Source organism: Eleutherodactylus coqui, chromosome 10, assembly GCF_035609145.1.
Source record: "Eleutherodactylus coqui strain aEleCoq1 chromosome 10, aEleCoq1.hap1, whole genome shotgun sequence".
Classification (NCBI taxonomy): Eukaryota; Metazoa; Chordata; class Amphibia; order Anura; family Eleutherodactylidae; genus Eleutherodactylus; species Eleutherodactylus coqui.
Genome location: NC_089846.1, coordinates 74,116,132 through 74,134,804, shown reverse-complemented (window position 1 = coordinate 74,134,804; position 18,673 = coordinate 74,116,132). Strand labels below are relative to the sequence as shown.

The 18,673-nt window shown below is 48.9% G+C and overlaps 1 protein-coding gene across 2 annotated transcripts in view; it reads left to right on the top strand.

Annotated features, from left to right (window-relative positions):
* LOC136580602 (class II histocompatibility antigen, M alpha chain-like) overlaps positions 1–18,673 on the top strand; it is a 77,275-nt gene that overhangs the window by 40,086 nt on the left and 18,516 nt on the right. Inside the window, exon 1 of one of the 2 annotated variants that reach the window (XM_066581276.1) lies at positions 13,764–13,952. The exons of the other annotated variant lie outside the window; for it this stretch is intronic. Coding sequence (XP_066437373.1) covers positions 13,892–13,952 — 61 coding nt within the window. The 5' untranslated portion in view covers positions 13,764–13,891. Of the gene's footprint in view, positions 1–13,763; positions 13,953–18,673 lie in introns of those variants that run through there. 2 annotated transcript variants of the gene reach the window in all.

Sequence of the window (18,673 nt, the reverse complement as noted above, 5' to 3'; positions counted from 1 at the left end):
TGGCTAGTAATATCTCCCACCCAGATATTCTACTGCTGTAGGTTCGGCTAGTAATATCTCCCACCCGGATTCTCTACTGCTGGTGGAACGACTAGTAATATCTCCCACCCAGATCCTCTACTGCAGTTGGAATGTCTAGTAATATCGGCCACCAGGATCCTCTACTGCTGTGGGAATGGCTTGTAATATCTGCCACCCGGATTCTCTACTGCTGTGGGATTGGCTAGTAATATCTGCCACCTACATCCTCTACTGCTGTGGGAATGGCTAATAATATCTCCCACCCGGATCCTCAACTGCTGGACGTATGGCTAGTAATATCTCTCACCCAGATCCTCTACTGCCGGTGGAATGGCTAGTAATATCTCTCACCCGAATCCTCTACTGCTGTGGGAACGGCTAGTAATATCTCCCACCCGGCTCCTCTACTGCTGTGGGAACGGCTAGTAATATTTCCCAACTGGATCCTCTACTGCTGTTGGACAGGCTAGTAATATCTCCCACCTGAATCCTCTACTGCTGAAGGATTGGCTAGTAATATCTCCCACCCTGATCCTCCACTGCTGTGGGAACAGCTAGTAGTATCTCCCACCCGGATCCTCTACTACTGTGGGAATGGTTAGTAATATCTCCCACCCGGCTCCTCTACTGCTGTGGGAATGGCTAGTAATATTTCCAACCCGGCTCCTCTACTGCTGTGGGAATGGCAAGTAAAATTTCCCAACCGGATCCTCTACTGCTGTGGGATAGGCTAGTAATATCTCCCACCCGGATCCTCTACTGCTGATAGAACGACTAGTAATATCTCCCACCCAGATCCTCTACTGCTGGTGGAATGGCTAGTAATATCTCCCAACCGGATTCTCTACTGCTGTGGGAACGGCTAGTAATATCTCCCACCCGGATCTTCTACTGCTGTAGGATTGGCTAGTAATATCTCCCACCCAGATATTCTACTGCTGTAGGTTCGGCTAGTAATATCTCCCACCCACATTCTCTACTGCTGGTGGAATGACTAGTAATATCTCCCACCCAGATCCTCTACTGCAGTTGGAATGTCTAGTAATATTGGCCACCGGGATCCTCTACTGCTGTGGGAATGGCTAGTAATATCTGCCACCCGGATTCTCTACTGCTGTGGGATTGGTTAGTAATATCTGCCACCCACATCCTCTACTGCAGTTGGAATGGCTAGTAATATCCTCCACCCGGATCCTCAACTGCTGGAGGTATGGCTAGTAATATCTCTCACCCAGATCCTCTACTGCCGGTGGAATGGCTAGTAATATCTCTCACTCAGATTCTCTACTGCATTGGAACTCCTCATTATCACTCTGGTTAGTAAGCTGCCCTTCCCTGTTACAGGAACAAAAGGCAGCCGCTAGTGACTCATGTCCCTATTCTCGCATCTGGTTATAAAAAACTCATTCAGACCGGTGCATGCCACTATATCTTGGAAATCACCTAGTTAAAGTCCTGAGATTTCCCTAAAGGTAGATCTGTGTGTGAAATTAAAGGGAGTGTTCGGAACTGAACCACCAGCATACCTCTAGAAATCGAAGGGGTCACAATTGTGACCCGTCCGGTTAGCTGTACATATATAATTATATAGAGGAGATACCCAGGATATACCAGCATGATCCATATTACTATATAAGGGAGATGTATAACTTACACTAGCTGTACATTTATATTAGAACATACCCAGGTTATACCAGCATGGTCCATTTCACTACATACGGGAGATGTATAACCTACACCAGCTGTACAAATATAATTATATACAGGAGATACCCAGGTTATACCAGCATGGTCCATATCACTGTATACAGGGATTAGTATAACTTATACCAGCGTGGTTTAGGTATGGGTATGGGTACAGGTGTGTGTGTGTGTGTGTGTGTGTGTGTGTGGAGGGGGGTAAATGGCCAGAGCTAAACTCTTGCACCCGGGCCCCTGTGCCTGTAGCTACACCCCTGCACTGAACTATTGGTGACCTAGCCTCAAGATAGGTTATTAATAGTTTGTTGGTGACAGTCTGCCACTTGGGAGCCCTACTAGTCAGCTGTTATCCTGCCCGATGTCAATGTGGACTGAACTGGAAGCTGTGGAAGCTGACAGCTCTGTACAGATTGTAGCTGCCTGAGTTGGTAATGCAGGTACAGCCAATGATGGCTTGATAGCTATCAGTCAAAGGGCACAGTGTCAAGTTTTTTGATGGTTTATAGATATAAATCAGAGTCAGAGACACCGGTGCCTCTGAACTACAATCAGAGTATGGTACAGTGACAGGGCAGGCAGAGTACAGAAGTATTCCATGTAATGTCAAAGGATCAAGGCAGACGCAGGAGTCAGAAGCTAGCACCTTGCTAGATGTCTGGGGCAAACTTGCACCAATACTTGAGCAAGGAGGAGGGCAAGGAGGAGCTCAGCTAAATAGGAGGGCAATAGCCTGTTACTCTGCAGCTGGGCAGAGTGCACTGGGGTCAATTAAAAGAAAAGTCAAAGATGCTATAGGATGCTTACAAGATGAAAATGGTGAATTGGTTAAGAATGATGTTGAGAAGGCCAAACTTTTAAATTCCTATTTTGTATCTGTTTTCTCTCAGAAAGTAGATGTAACATCAACTGATCTTCCCCGTGCTATTGAAGGAATAAAAGAATGCAGGCTATCTATAAGCAGAGAGATGGTGAGAGAATACATAGCTAACTTAAATTAATTAAAGTCCCAAGATCCAGATGAATTACATCCTAGGATACTAAAGGAAGCAGCAGAGGTAATTGCTGAATCACTTGCCATAATCTTTAAAAATTCCTGGAGAACAGGAGAAGTCCCAGAAGATTGGAAAAGGGAAAATGTTGTCCCTATCTTCAAAAAAAAGGGAAGAAGGTGGATCCAGGAAACTACAGGCCTGTGAGCCTGACTTCTATACCGGGAAAGATCTTTGAACAAATTATTAAACAGCATGTATGCAAGTACTTGGATAAGAATGGAGTAATTAACCAGAGCCAGCATGGGTTTGTAACAAACAAGTCATGCCAGACAAATCTAATTTCCTTCTATGACAGAATCACCGACTGGGTTGATCAGGGAAATGCGGTAAATATAGTATATCTTGATTTTAATAAAGCATTTCACAAAGTATCTCATACTATATTTACTGAAAAAGTGACAAAATATGGGATTGATAAGGCAACTGTTAGGTGGATTCACAACTGGCTGAGTGATCTTACTTAAAGAGTGGTCATAAAGGGCTGTACATTCAATTGGAAGAATGTATCAAGTGGGGTACCACAAGGCTCTGTCCTAGGCCCAGTGTTGTTCAACATTTTTATGAATAACCTGGAGGAGGGAATTGATGGGAAACTGATCAAATTTGCTGACAACACAAAGCTAAGAGGGATAGCTAACACTAGAGAAGAGAGAGTATTCAAAAAGATCTAGAAAAGCTGGAACAGTAGGTATTTAACAAGGAAAAATGCAAAGTCCTACATCTGCGCATGAAAAATGGAAAAAGCACATACAGAATGGGAGGAATTGGGCTAAACAGCAGCACGTGTGAAAAAGACTTGGGTATACTAATAGATCATAGACTGAACATGAGTCAACAATGTGATGCAGCAGCCAAAAAAGGCAAACACAATTCTGGAATATATTAAGAGAAGCATAGAGTCTAGATCACGTGAGGTAATTATCCCCCTCTGCTCTTCCTTAATCAGACCTCATCTGGATTACAGTGTCCGGTTCCCGGGTACCCCACTTTAAAAAAGACATAGACAAACTGGAGCAAGTTTAGAGAAGAGTTACCAAGATGGTGAGCAGTCTACAAATCATGTCCTATGAAGAAAGGTTAAGGGATCTGGGAATGTTAGCTTGTAGAAGAAAAGGCTGAGAAGAGACTTAATAGCGGTCTACAAATATCTGAAGGGCTGTCACAGTGCAGAGGCATCAGCCCTATTCTCATCTGCACAAGGAAAGACTAGAAGCAATGGGATGAAACTGAAAGGGAGGAGAGACAAATTAGATATTAGAAAAAAACTTTCTGACAGTGAGGGTGATCAATGAGCGGAACAGGTTGCCATGGGAGGTTGTGAGTTCTCCTTCAATTGAAGTGTTCAAACAAAGGCTGGACAGATATCTGTCTGGGATGATTTAGTGAATCCTACACTGAGCAGGAGGTTCGACCTGATGACCCTAGAGTTCCCTTCCAACTCTACCGTTCTATGAATTCCTGCAGTGCTGATGTAGAGTACCCAGTTACAAGCCAATTCATACAGGAGGAGCAGAGTGCTACCTGCATCTGCCCGAAACCGCAAGAGGGCAGCAGACATGGGTAGCTTGCCTAAATAAATAAATAAAAATAAATAAATATATATATATATATATATATATATATATATATACGAAAAAATCATGCTATGTCTTATCTTTCATTGTTCCCTCGGAACACATTGCCCAATGTTTTCAATGGGGCCAAGAAAAGTATTGCACTGCGTGCGAGGTGCACACAAGTGTAATGCTAGGTTTCCCATTGAAAACAATGTTCTGACAGCTGCGTCGGAGGTTCCCTAATTCCCGAAAGCGGTCAGGCATTTTTGACACAAAAGAGCCTTGAATCTGTGGGGAAATTGCACATTGGTGAGCGCGATATCAGGTCAAGTTTCACGAGCCAATATCGCGCTTGCACATGTGAAATTAGCTTATGACCCTTTAACACAGCCTGAATATTGGGCCCAAGTGTTCGCCTAATTGCCAAGCGATCAGCAAAAGATAATAATCAGCCAATGAATGAGTACATGCTTGTTTGTTGCTCCATACCAACAATTTTCGGCCCAGGTAAATGAGCACCAATTGACACGCTTGGTTGAAAAATCTGAGATTGTAAGATCCTTCAGGGTCTTCTTACATGAGTTATTTTCAAACCAAAAAAGGCATTTGTTACTATTGTTGAGTGATAGAGTGGACGAAACAAACGTACCTGATGCCGAGATGTCTATGACAGGTTTTTATTAGGGGATATAATATCTGACTTTGGTTGAGGGCACGCAACTCGGGGGACTCCCTGTGCCTGCTGGCGGTGGATGCCGAGAAGGCATTTGACAGGATGGACTGGGGGTTCCTCGAGGCAGCCTTGAGGAAAATCGGCATAGGCCTAAGGTTCTTGAGCTGAATTGTGGCCCGACTGCAAGGGTATGTGTTAATGGTCAGTTGTTGCGCCCACTGCGGATCAACAATGGCACAAGGCAGGATTGTCCTTGGTCTCCTTTTCTGTGTATTTTAGCGATGGAAACTTTGGCGAATGTGATGAGAGCAAATCCCAACATACGGGGGTGTTGATATAGGACGAGTGGAGCACAAGGTTGCACTGCACACTGATGAGCTCTTGATATATATTACTAATCCCAGAGTAGCACTCCCCTGTACATTAAGAGAATTTGAGAGGTTTGGAAGGTTATCTAACTTTAAGGTAAACCTAAATAAGTCTGAAATACTTGATGTGACCCATCCACAGTCAGAGGTAGAATCATTACAGACAGCATTTTCTCTTTCTTGAAAGGAAGACGAGATCAAATATTTAGGGGCCGTGATTACAGCAGACACCGATAACCTCTTTGAGAAAAACTATAAATCTCTACTGGCGGTTCTCGAGATGGACCTGGATAGATGCAAACCGACCCATTGCATCCAGTATAGGGTCGGTTACAGAGCTGAGTACTTGGATCGGATTCTGAGCTCCTAGTAAAGGTTCCTACAGTTCTGAAAGATACCAGGTTCTTTACCTCCTTAACACTACAGGAGAATCAGGGTTTGTAGGGAGGGGGATTGGGGGTTGATCCCACTCCATACAATGCAGGTCCGGCTGTTTGTTACAACGGACACCCAACCGCAACACCTCCGATCAGCACCACTGCTCAGCAGAGTTGTTAACCCTTTAAATGCTGCCGTCCATTCTGGCAGCAGCATTTATATGCCCCGATTAATGTTTGATGGTGCCGTGCAGTAGCCATAGCAGCTGGTGCCCCCTAAATGCCCCATAGTATAATGTAATACTATGGCATTACATCATACTGCTGGAGCGATCTAACTATCGCAAGTTCTTGTCCTCTCTGGGGAGTGAAAAAAAAAAGTAAAAATAAGTTTAAAAAAGTTGTAATAATTATTACCAAAAAAAAAGTAATAAAAGTAAAAAAAAAAACAACCCTTTTCTCATATTTATAATAAAACCGAAAAACATATTTGGTATCACTGCATCTGAAAAGTCTATCAAAGTAACTAATTATTTACCACGCAGTGAACGTAATCAGAATAAAAGTAACGCCAGAATTGCACTTTTTGTCACCCCATCTGCAAGAGAAAAGGCAATAAAAAGCGATCAAAAGTTATATGCACTCCAAAATGGCACCAATAGAAACTACAGAACGTCCCACAAACAATGAGGTCTCACACAACTATGTCAACAGAAGACTAATAAAGCTTTGGCGGTCAGAAGATGGCGACAGAAAATAATTTTAAAAAATGAAATATATTTGGGGAAAATTAAAGTAGTCCAGCAAAAATAATGATATAAATTTGCTACTGTAGTAATCATACTGACAATAGAATAAAGTTATCAGGTCATTTTTGTTATAGTTTGTATGCCGTAGAAACAAGACGCACCCAAAGGCCTTAGTCAGACGGGCGTTTTTAGCCGCGATTTGCGCATGCGCATGCGTCCGGCGATTTTATAAAACCATTGCTTTGCAATGGTATCGGACACATGAGCGCTTTTTATGCGCTCGTCCGATAAATTATAGAACAGAAATCGCAGATCGCACCTGTGTGTTCTCTTCTCTATATGCGCTCAATGGGGCCGGCGGCAGCAGCGCCGACCCCATTGAGAACATATAGAAGACAAATCATTCTTCTCTGCCACAGCTGTAACAGCTGTGGCAGAGAAGAACGATGTTTGCCCATTGAATTCAATGGAACCGGCAATACAGCCGCTCCATTAAAAGCAATGGGCTGCCGGCGTGCGCAGGGGTGAATTGTCGGGAAGGGCTTAAATATATAAGCCCTTCCCTGCAATTCATCCTAAAATGTGTTAAAATAAAAAATTGTATACTCACCTTTCCGCTGCAGCTGGAGTCCAGCCGCGGCCGCTGTCAGTTCTCCTGAACTGCTTCTCGGCACTATTCAGCCGGCGGGGCTTTAAAATCCCCGCCTGCTGAATGATCTGCCTCTGATTGGTCACAGCCCTGACCAATCAGAGGCAGGTTTCACTCACACACCCATTCATGAATTCATGAATGGGTGAGTGACTGCTGCCTCTCAGAGCTGAGCCAATCAGGGGCAGGTCTGACTCACATCCATTCATGAATTCATGAATGGGTGTGAGTGAGACATGCCTCTGATTGGCTCAGCGCTGAGCCAATCAGGGGGCAGGTCTGACTCACACCCCCTTCACACCCACTGCAGGACGGCCGCGCGGAGCTCCGGCTGCCGGGAGAAGGTAAGTATATATATATTTTTTATTTTTACACATTTTAGGATGAATTGCAAGGAAGGGCTTATATATTTAAGCCCTTCCCGACAATTCATCCCGGGCTCGCAGGCAGCGCATTGCTTTAAATGGAGCCGGCTCTATTGCCGTCTCCATTGAATGCAATGCGCTGGACAGCTCCGGCCCGTTTCTAATGAAACGCGGCTAGGAGCAGATTTTCGGGCGATTTGCGGGTGACTTGCGCGCACCGGTCACGCGATTTGCGGATGCGCATCCGTCATGCGATCCGCAAATCGCGTGAAAAAACGCCCGTGTGACTAAGGCCAAAGATGGCGGAATTTTGTGTTTTTTTTTCATTTCATTCTTTTTTTAAAAAGTTTTTCAGTACATTATATAGTATCACTGAAAAACATAACACATCCCGCAAAACACAAACCCTCAGACAGCGACGGCAATGGATAAATAAAAGAGTTATGATTTTTCAAAAAGGGTGTTTTCAAAACGGGGTCATTTGTGGGGGGTTCTCCATCATTTCGGCTGCTCAAGGGCTCTACAAGTGAGCGATGGGGTCTAAATCACCTTCAAGCAAAATGTCAATGCATAAAGACGGCAGCATTCAGGTTGTTGGTGTAAAAGCGTCTTTTTATTTCCCCATGACATATAGTAGGCAGAGAAATCTATGTTCTGAAAGCCATCGGCTGCTCCTTTCAGTTTGGGCCCTGTTGTGCACGGATATAAGATTAGAGCCACAATGGGTATGTTTCTGAACACGGGACAAACGGGGGTATCTATTTTGGGGTTAAAATCCTCATTTTCATGTGCGCTATACAAAATCCTGTCTTTAAAATAGCATATTTGCAAAAATATAAAATTTTATTTTTTCTCCTCTAAATTGTGTTAACTCTTCAGTTAAGCCCCACGCCTTACTGGGAAGCTCAGCCCTGACCTATAAGGTTTTTTCCAATTTGGAGGATAGGTTTAGGTATCTCCTGATGTCGGATCTTCCACCATCACTACCAGTTGTCCCTAACCAAGCATTTCCACCAAGCACCTTTGAGGGAGGGCTGGCGTGGCGGGCTAGAGGCCTGATTAATGCAGCAATTCTTTGAGTTTAACAGACCCCTCACCCTGTCACAAATCTCAGAAAATTATTCAGTCCCTAACCATCTCTGGATGGAGGTCAATCAAACCAGTAGTTTCATTTGTTCCAAACTTCCTAGATCATCCTTGTGTTTTGCACCCACTACCTTTGAGAGGCTATGCTTACAGTCCCCTCTGCAACCGGGGATAATTTCACTTCTATACTCCACTTTAAATTAACCTCCACAGGAGACTAAGCTCCCCTTTATGAAGCGGTGGGAGTCTGACTTAAATATAACCCTTTCGCTTCTAAGATGGCACCATTGCTGTACCTTTATTTCCAAGGGTAGCCACCAAGTTACTCTGACCGAGTCATCTTATAAAATTCTACACAGAGCATATTACGTTCCTATAATTATCCACAAGTTCTCCCCAACCTCTTGACCAGATTGCTTCAGGGGCTGTGGAGCTTTGGGTACAGTCTCTCATACATGGTGGACGTGCCCATCAGTGAAGGCCGTTTGGAGACAGGTGGCCCACCTGATATTTAGAGTCCTAGGTAAAACATTCCCCCTTATCCCAATAGCTTGCCTCCTGGCAGACAAACCTACAGGCTACAGTAACCAACAGCACAAGTCTCACAATATATTTGCATGGAGGGTCTATATCGCATCCCAGTGGCTATCGCCTTCTCTTCATATAGAACCAATTTTAGCCAGAATCTCCAGAATTATGTTGTACAAGAAGCTGTCTGCCATAAGGGAAGAGCACATGGAGAGTTTCCTTAGGACCTGGCTGCCCTGGGCCACGTATCTGACTGTCCCGGGGCTGTCCCGTATGCTTGCCACCTGAGGTGAAGCGGTGCGGATGTGTAGTAGGGGAACGCAGGGAGGAGGGCCCCACGATTCTATTAGATGGAGGACTAGCTGACTAGATGTAGTACCAATATGTCAGGTAATTCTACTGTACTATTGATAATGTATAGAGATGAGCAAGTACGCTCGTTTAAGGCTGATGCTCGATCGACCATCGGTCTTGTCGAGTAACTGATTACTCGACCGAACACCATGCGGAGGGGCAGCAGGGGGAGAGAGGGAGATCTCTCTCACTCTCACCCCCCTTTATGGTGCTCGGTTGAGTAATCAGTTACTCAACAAGACCGATGGTCGATCGAGCATCAGCCTTAAACGAGCGTGCTCGCTCATCTCTAATAATATAAGACATAGGCTGGGTTCACATAGGGCGCATTTGCCGCGGAAATTCCGCACGGAATTTTGCTGCGGCAAATCCGCCCGAGTCCGCTAATCTCGGGATTAGCCAGCCATGTGGACATACGGGATGGCCAATCCGCTGCGGTCAGGCTGGAACCGCGGCTGCGGCCGCAGACGCGGTTTCAGAATATGCAGCATGTCTATTTATCTTTTGTTTCCACCGCGGCCGCGCTCTCCTCTATGGGAGCGCCGGCCACAGCGGAAAAGCGAGCGGCCGGGCCGCTTCAAAGCCGCCATGGGTTTTTCCGCGGCGGTTCTGCCGGCGGAAATCTCGCGGTTTTTGCTGCGGCCAAACCACGGGATTTCTGCCGGAAATACGCCCAGTGTGAACCCAGCCTTATTGAATACTATTCTGAGGCAATGTTTATTTGTTTGTTTATGTTTTTATTTTTGTTTATGTTACAATTCTTATAAACAGAAGACCCCCCTGCGAGGGGTGTAAATCTGCAGCTCCACCTGTACAGAAATGTTATAAAATTTCAATACGTTTTGGGAATTAATTGCATTAACTCTTAAAAAGAAACAGTGGGGTCAAAATACTGCTGACACCGCACAGTGAATATATTAAGGGGTGTAGTTTTTAAAATGGGGTCATTTGTGGGAGTATCTATCAGTCTGACACCTATGAGTCTTTGAAATCCTGGCTGGGTGTAGAAAAACAAAGTGTTCCTCAAAATGTTTATTAATGCTAAATTTATACATCTCCTACATGGATAAAAAAATACTAAAGTTTTTCCAATCTGCTTCCAGAATAAAGTATACAGCTGGAAATATATATCTTATCAAAACATTGTACAGTATGTTTCCACATATTTGACATATGACAGTTGAAAAATGTGAAAAAATGAAACATTTTTCAAAATGTGCCCAATTTTGGCTCTTTTAATGAATAATTGCAGAATACGCGCGGCCAGCTTCCACTGTAGTCAATGAAAGCTGCCGCCATGCTATACTTCCGCTATGAGCACAGTGGAGGTATCGCATGATTACACGTCCCTGCCGGCAGCGTCATCCCGCACTGCAGGCGCGTCACGCGCTGTACTGCGCATGTGTGCCGGCTCTCCAGGAGGGATGCACACAGCGGGTCCGTAAAGGTGAGTATGGGGACTTTGGGGGGCGTCGTGATGGACTCTGCTGCGATATTCCACTGGTGCAGTCCGTCACGGCCGTGGACATGAGGCCTAAGTCATCACTGTTCATGTTTAGGCCTCATGTCCATGGGGAAATTATATTTAGCAAATCCGCGCGGTTCTCCCGCGTGTGAAAAATGCAAAGTGCATCCCATAGAAAAGCATTGACCATCCGCAGTTAATTAAATAACCACGGATGGTATTTTAAGTGATTTGCGGATTTCATGCACTGGAAAAAAAACCCAGCATGCTCCATTTTAACGTGGATCACGTGTTCGGGAGCTCTATCTTAATTGATCTCCTGCATGAAAAAGTTTAATAATTCATTTATCATTGGCTATAATATATATGATAATTCCTACAAGTGAGGCGTGTAGAGCGTTTATTCCGCAATTAGAGCATGCCGCAGTTTCTTTCACGCTGCGGTACTTTCCGCAGTAGAATTCCGCAGCGTGAACATTGAGCTATTAGGTTCAATAGAACCTAATAGCTGCGACTAGAGATGAGCGAACCTACTCGTTTCGAGCAATTACTCGATCGAGTACCGCCATTTTCGAGTACTTCCATACTCGGGTGAAAAGATTCGGGGGGCTGGGGGAGGCGTGGCGGAGTGGGGGGTAGCAGCGGCAAACAGGGGGGAGCCCTCTCTCCCTCTCCCCCCCACTCCCCGCTGCAACCCCCCACTCACCCACGGCGCCCCCCGAATCTTTTCACCCGAGTACGGAAGTACTCGAAAATCGCAGCGCTCGGGCGAAAAAGGGGCGTGGCCGAGTACGCTCGCTCATCTCTAGCTGCGACATAACGCCTCATCGAGGCTCCATCCACACGGGCTACAAGATCTCACTACAAAGCATCTCTCATGTGAAAGAACCCGTTGGACACGTGGGCTTCACATTGTAGCGATGATTTGTAGCCCGTGCGGATGCAGCCTAAATGAAGGCTTTGGGGGGTGAATGCGAGTCACGAGGGGGGGCATTTGTGGAATAAGGTTTACAGGGTTTTATAAGTACTGTGTGTTGTAGGAGACAACTGGGACGGGGCATTAAATGAAGCTCTCGTACTCTTGGGGTGTGAAGGCTTGAGAAAGCGTCACGTGACACCAAACAGCGGTTGTCTTCTCGTGTGCACTGCGGCCCTGTTGCTACTCCTGCACCCTTGTCATGGAGTCACGTACTGATCTGGAATATGATATTATCGGGCGCCGCAGCATTTCCGTATCCAAAAGATTTTGACTCTAAATAGGCTGCGTACTGGAAGTTGACTTCAGCAGATCCAGCGCTCACCTCCCAAGTCTTCAGCTGTCAGCGCTTCCTTCACCTGGTACCCAGCGGGCTCTAGTGAGCGCAGTGACGCTGGGTAGGTCATGCGGAAGTGCCAACATCTGACCAGTGGCCCTGCGCTCACTAGAGGCCACTGGGTACCAGGTGAAGGAAGCGCTGACAGCTGAAGACTTGGGAGGTGAGCGCTGGATCTGCTGAAGTCAACTGCGGGTACACAGTCTATTTAGAGTCAAAACCCGCACCAGAAGTTTTGGATATGGAAATGCTACGCAATGTGCAGTGGAATTTCCGCTGCGTGCATTCCTGCCCCGTCTGGGTTCACATGGGGTGGAATTTCTGTACAGAATTTCCACCTCCATTTTTAAACCTGAGACTAAGCAGCAAAGTAGCGAGATTTGCAAAACTCTCGTTCACACGCTGCTGACCGTCTGCTGTGCACAATGGCGCAAGTTTTGAAGAAGCCTTTCCCGCTGCGGACATTCCATGAGCTTCCTGCCCCGTCTGACCGTGGCTTTAGAGGATTTTTCCACATGGTCCTGTGTTTTACATGATGAGCACCAATCTAAGAGGTAGGTGTTGGGTTTTCCTAGCCGCCAGTGGCTGACACAGGCGGTATGGGGGGTGGTAATGGTTACCGCCCCCTCCCCCCCCCCCCACTCCTTACATAGAGAGCTCTTCTGATCTTCTGCCACCAGCCACAAGTATTGGTGCCATGTCTTCCATGTAATCACCTGCTGAGCGAGCATTTACTGATCCGCCGCTCGGGAATTAGCGTTGTCTCCAGATCATCCGCCATGCGAAGCCTTTGCAGTTATGGAGGAACGACAACCAGCAGCATCGACCACAACAAGGTCAGTTTGGTAAGCTCGCTGTAATACACTAATGCAGACTTTACGTAACATGTGACCTGGACCGGGAACTGTGCTGCCACGAAGACGATTAGTAAATGACCTGCAAACAAGGCTTGCCGCTGATCTCCATTGGTCACCGCTGATCTCTCCTGGTCACCGCTGATCTCTCCTGGTCACCGCTGATCTCCACTGGTCAGTTATTCTTCACTGGTCACCGCTGATCTCCACTGGTCACAGTTATTCTCCACTGGTCACCGCTGATTTCCACAGGTCGCCGCTGATCTCTCCTGGTCACCGCTGATCTCTCCTGGGCACCGCTGATCTCCACTGGTCACCGCTGATCTCCACAGGTCGCCGCTGATCACACATTATACAAGACTGCTGCAGCAGTACCCCAACCCTCAGCGGCTGCTGGGGGTCCTGACCCTACACCCTCCCCCCACATCTCCTCCGGACCCCTGTAACTCCTACAGGAATCAGACAGGAAACATTTGGCTACAAATATACAAACAGGAGATACAAGATATCCGCGGCTCCGGAGCGGTGAACGCTGAGCGCCGGCGACTGTCTGCCCAGCAACTAATGACGGCGGCAGCACAGCTTTGCCATTGGGTAGCGTTGTCCGTACGCAGCCCGGGGGAGGGTGATGTATCCCGTCTGTACAATGTTTGATATATCCCGGTGTTCTCCGCAGCGTGCAGCGGCTTCCGGGACCTCCAGCTGGGGTACAAGTGACAGCGAACACGGTGCGGGATGTAGCTTGTGGACAGACGAGTGTTCCCGAGCTCCTCCGTGAAGATGCCGCCGCCTGGTCTCCGCAGTCTGCTGCTCGCTATGCTGGCTGCGGTGGTCCGCTGCGGTAAGTGGGGGGACGGAGAGCAGCGGGGGGTGGCAGGGCTGTCTACGGTAGCAGGAGGCGGCGGGTACCGGTACAAGTGAGTGCGGGGTGTACAGGGGAGGACAGCGGCCGGCGGTCGTGGAGCAGCAGTGAGTGCGGGGTGTACAGGGGAGGACAGCAGCCCGGGATGTGCAGTGAGTGCGGGGTGTAGGGGGGAGGACAGCAGCCCGGGATGTGCAGTGAGTGCGGGGTGTACAGGGGAGGACAGCAGCCCGGGATGTGCAGTGAGTGCGGGGTGTACAGGGGAGGACAGCAGCCCGGGATGTGCAGTGAGTGCGGGGTGTACAGGGGAGGACAGCAGCCCGGGATGTGCAGTGAGTGCACGGTGTACAGGGGAGGACAGCAGCCCGGGATGTGCAGTGAGTGCACGGTGTACAGGTGAGGACAGCGGTGGGAGCAGTGAGTGAGGGGTGTACAGGGAAGCACAGCGGCCGGCGGTCCGGGAGGGGCAGTGAGTGCGGGGTGTACGAGGGGGACAGCGGCTGACGTTCCGGGAGGAGAAGTGAGTGCGGGGTGTACAGGGGAGGACAGCGGTCGGTAGCAGCAGTGAGTGTCGGGTGTACAGGGAAGGACAGCGGCCGGTGGCAGCAGTGAGTGCCGGGTGTACAGGGAAGGACAGCGGCCGGTGGCAGCAGTGAGTGCCGGGTGTACAGGGAAGGACAGCGGCCGGTGGCAGCAGTGAGTGCCGGGTGTACAGGGAAGGACAGCGGTCGGTGGAAGCAGTGAGTGTCGGGTGTACAGAGAAGGACAGCGGTCGGTAGCAGCAGTGAGTGTCGGGTGTACAGGGAAGGACAGCGGCCGGTGGCAGCAGTGAGTGCCGGGTGTACAGGGAAGGACAGCGGTCGGTGGCAGCAGTGAGTGCGGGGTGTACAAGGAAGGACAGCGGTCGGTGGCAGCAGTGAGTGCCGGGTGTACAGGGAAGGACAGCGGTCGGTGGCAGCAGTGAGTGCCGGGTGTACAGGGAAGGACAGCGGTCGGTAGCAGCAGTGAGTGTCGGGTGTACAGGGAAGGACAGCGGCCGGTGGCAGCAGTGAGTGCCGGGTGTACAGGGAAGGACAGCGGTCGGTGGCAGCAGTGAGTGCGGGGTGTACAAGGAAGGACAGCGGTCGTGGCAGCAGTGAGTGCCGGGTGTACAGGGAAGGACAGCGGTCGGTAGCAGCAGTGAGTGTCGGGTGTACAGGGAAGGACAGCGGTCGGTGGCAGCAGTGAGTGCGGGGTGTACAAGGAAGGACAGCGGTCGGTGGCAGCAGTGAGTGCGGGGTGTACAGGGAAGGACAGCGGTCGGTGGCAGCAGTGAGTGCGCGGTGTACAGGGAAGGACAGCGGTCGGTGGCAGCAGTGAGTGCGGGGTGTACAGGGAAGGACAGCGGCCGGTGGCCAGGAGCAGCAGTGAGTGCTGGATGTACAGGGGAGGTCAGCGGTGGGCCCGGGAGGAGCAGTACAGCGGCCGGTGGCCCGAGAGCATATATTTATATTACACAACTCAATTTAACCCCAGCAACCAATCACTGTGAATGAGCCAACCCAAAAGGGGGTCCACAACGTGCAATGCTTTGATCGCTCCTGCAGTATTGTCAGGGTGTGCTGCTGGGATCTGTAGTACTAAGGTTCCTAGCAGCACATCTCTACAGGTGAAGGTTAATTGAGCTGACTTGGTGTGGTATTCTCCAGCAGCTAATCCCCTTTAGCCTGCAGCACATATAAACCAAGCTCCTGTCAGTAGTTGATGTTGGCATTGTACTGTTTGGATGTATCGGTTTTGTTCCCATTTAGTTCTGTGTTTGCATGTAGGTCTGTTGTGTCTGCCTGTTTCCCAAAGACGGTTTGGACACCTGTAGTCCTTGTCTGCAGCGCATGCAGCTCCCCTTTTCCTTTTCCCTGACAGGTGCGGCCTCCAAATGTTTTGTCTCGCTCTGTGTATCAATTGGTGGATCCCTGACACGGTTCCATATGTCAGCACGGTGGCTGTCCATCTGTGTGCATGTGAGCTCTGGGTGGAGTCTGTGTAGTTTACACCGTATGTTGTAGTCTGCTGTAAGCCAGTGCCTGTTAGTCAGTATCCTGTTAACTGTCCTGTATAGCTTTCTGTGTGACTTGTGTTCTGTTCTGTCCTGTTGCAGCTTGTGGTGTGAACTGTGACTGGTGCTGCTGGACTCCTGGTTAGTGTAGGGACTAGCTGTATAGCTAGGAGCTGTGAAGTGGCCGCTAGCTTCCTTGTTTTGATCAAAGTGTCAACGAATACCTGGTATTTATATCTGCTTTACTATCTGCTGTTAGTATTTGCATTTTGGCTGCTGTATGCTGTGTTTTCTTGTTCTGTCCGGTTGTCCCTGTCATGTGGCATGTTTATGTATCCTGTTCTGGTGCGTGGTTCCTAGTTGTAGCTAGGGCCCGGATCCGAAGACCGCTGGACCGCCCTTTATTGGGGCGATGTCCCTGCTTAGGTAGGGCCATGTCACCCTCCCTGTAGTTCAGGGCCAGTTGTATGAGACCCGTATGTATCTCTCTTGGTCACGATCGTGTTGGCCCCGTGCTTAGTTGCCCACATGATCGTAACAAGTATGATGTGATGCCATAACATTACATCATACTGCGATCAGGCAGGCACTCTATCAGGCCACCCCACGGGGACGGCTTGATAAGCAGTCTGCTAAGACAGCCCTGAAGCCTTTTTATTTTTTTTTTTTTATTTTTTTTTTTTAGAAGGCCCTGGCTGCCATGACACCTGCATGGCTCCCTGCAATCTCGCCACAGGAGGGTGGCAGCGTATGGGGGTATTATTGTACCTTGTCACCACCGAAAGCTAGGTGTTTGACAGGGCTTCCATAGAGGAATACCCCTGTCACACCCCTAGCTCCCGATTGGGTGACTTGTGTAAGGTCATAGCAGCTGCGTGTGTATACATTGCCTCGGCTGGACGGTTAGGGTTCCGTGTTCATGTTAGGCCCCCTGCACATGGGCAGATTTTCTGCCCGTGCCCGCCTGCATAGGATTGCATTAGATAACGCAATCCTAGGCAGACGGCCATCATTTGTCCGTGTGAAAACACACGTGGAAAACAAATTACAGCATGTTCTATTTCTGTGCTGGTCTCGCAGAGGCCTGCAGAGAAATGTCAGTGGTGATGGGCCGGCTCCTCTCTGCACATGCGCCGGCTGGGCGACAGACGGCACACAGCGCAGAGAGGAGATGCTGGTAGTGGGTAAGCCGCAGGCCTCAGCAGTGGCACTGGTCCGCATCCTACTGCGAGAATTCTCGAAGTGGGATCTGACCCGGCCGTCTGCAGGTGGCCTTAGGGTGACTACCCACTAGCGGGTTTTTTTCTGCTGCGAATTTGCTGCTATTTTTTCTTCCAATTGTCAATGGCACTTTCTAATGTTAAAAACGCAAAGTTGTGCTGCGTTGCGTTGTGGTTTTAACATTAGAAAGTCCCATAGGCATCTGGGGAAAAAAAACGCAGCGAATTCACAGCGGAAAAAAAACGCTAGTGAGTAATCACCCTAAGGGCTCATGTCCACGGGCAAAATAAGAATTAAAATCCGCAGCGGATTTTAACTCTTCTCCTGCCCGCGGATCCGCACCCCATAGGGATGCATTGACCACCCGCGGGGTAGATAAATACCCGCGGATCGTCAATAAAAGTGATTTAAAAAAAAATGGAGCATGAAAAAATCTGGACCATGCTCCATTATCATGCGGGTCTCCCGCGGGGACGGCTCCCGCGGGCTTCTATTGAAGCCTATGGAAGCCGTCCGGATCCGCGGGACACAAAAATCAGATTTTACTCACACGCTCCGGTTCTTCTCTTCGTCGCGGCGCCATCTTCTCTCAGTCGCGGCCGGATCATTTTGCTTCGGCCCGGCGCATGCGCGGGGCACGTCACCGACGTCATCATGCACATCCGCCGAGCCGAAGAAAGAAGATCCGGCCGCGACGAGAGAAGATGACGCCGCAGCGAAGGAAGTATCCGGAGCGTGTGAGAGGTAAGTTAATTCTGATTTATTCCTATTTTAAGCGCTCATGTCCGCGGGGCAGGAGGGACCCGCTACGGATTCTACATGGAGAATCCGTAGCGGGCCTGATTTTCCCCATGGACATGAGGCCTAAGGCCTAGATTATTAGCTTCCATGTTCCAGGGGTAGCATGGAGGCATTTACAGTGAATAATCTAAGCCTAACCTGAACACGGAACCCTAACACTAACTGTCCAGCCGAGGCAATGTATACACATGCAGCTGCTAGGAGTTCCCCCGGAGCTAACGTTCCACTAGCATCTCCCCTAAGTTCTGTGGTCTATCCTGCCGCCGGCGCTATCTCCCTGCACTGAGGCAGGGCCTTGGCTGCCTACATGCTCCGGTGTTTTCTGCCGCATCCACTCCGACCCCTGCCGCCGCACTAGGGGGATTAGGGATGGCTCTGCGTGTCCTGCTACCACGCTGACTGTGACTGTCCTGCTGCTGCCACCACTTACATCTTTGCCGATGTCCTCCCCGGCGTGTGACTCATCTGCAGGTGCTGCTGCCGCTGGGGGAAAAGCCTTAGTGACCTGCCAGGACCTACAGGCTGGCTTGCTCTGTAAGCAATCAGCTACAGGGGGCATCACTGGCCTGTCACTCTTCTCTCCACCAGTACATCCTGGTGGTGACAAGATACAATAATACAGCGTACGGGACCACCGAACATC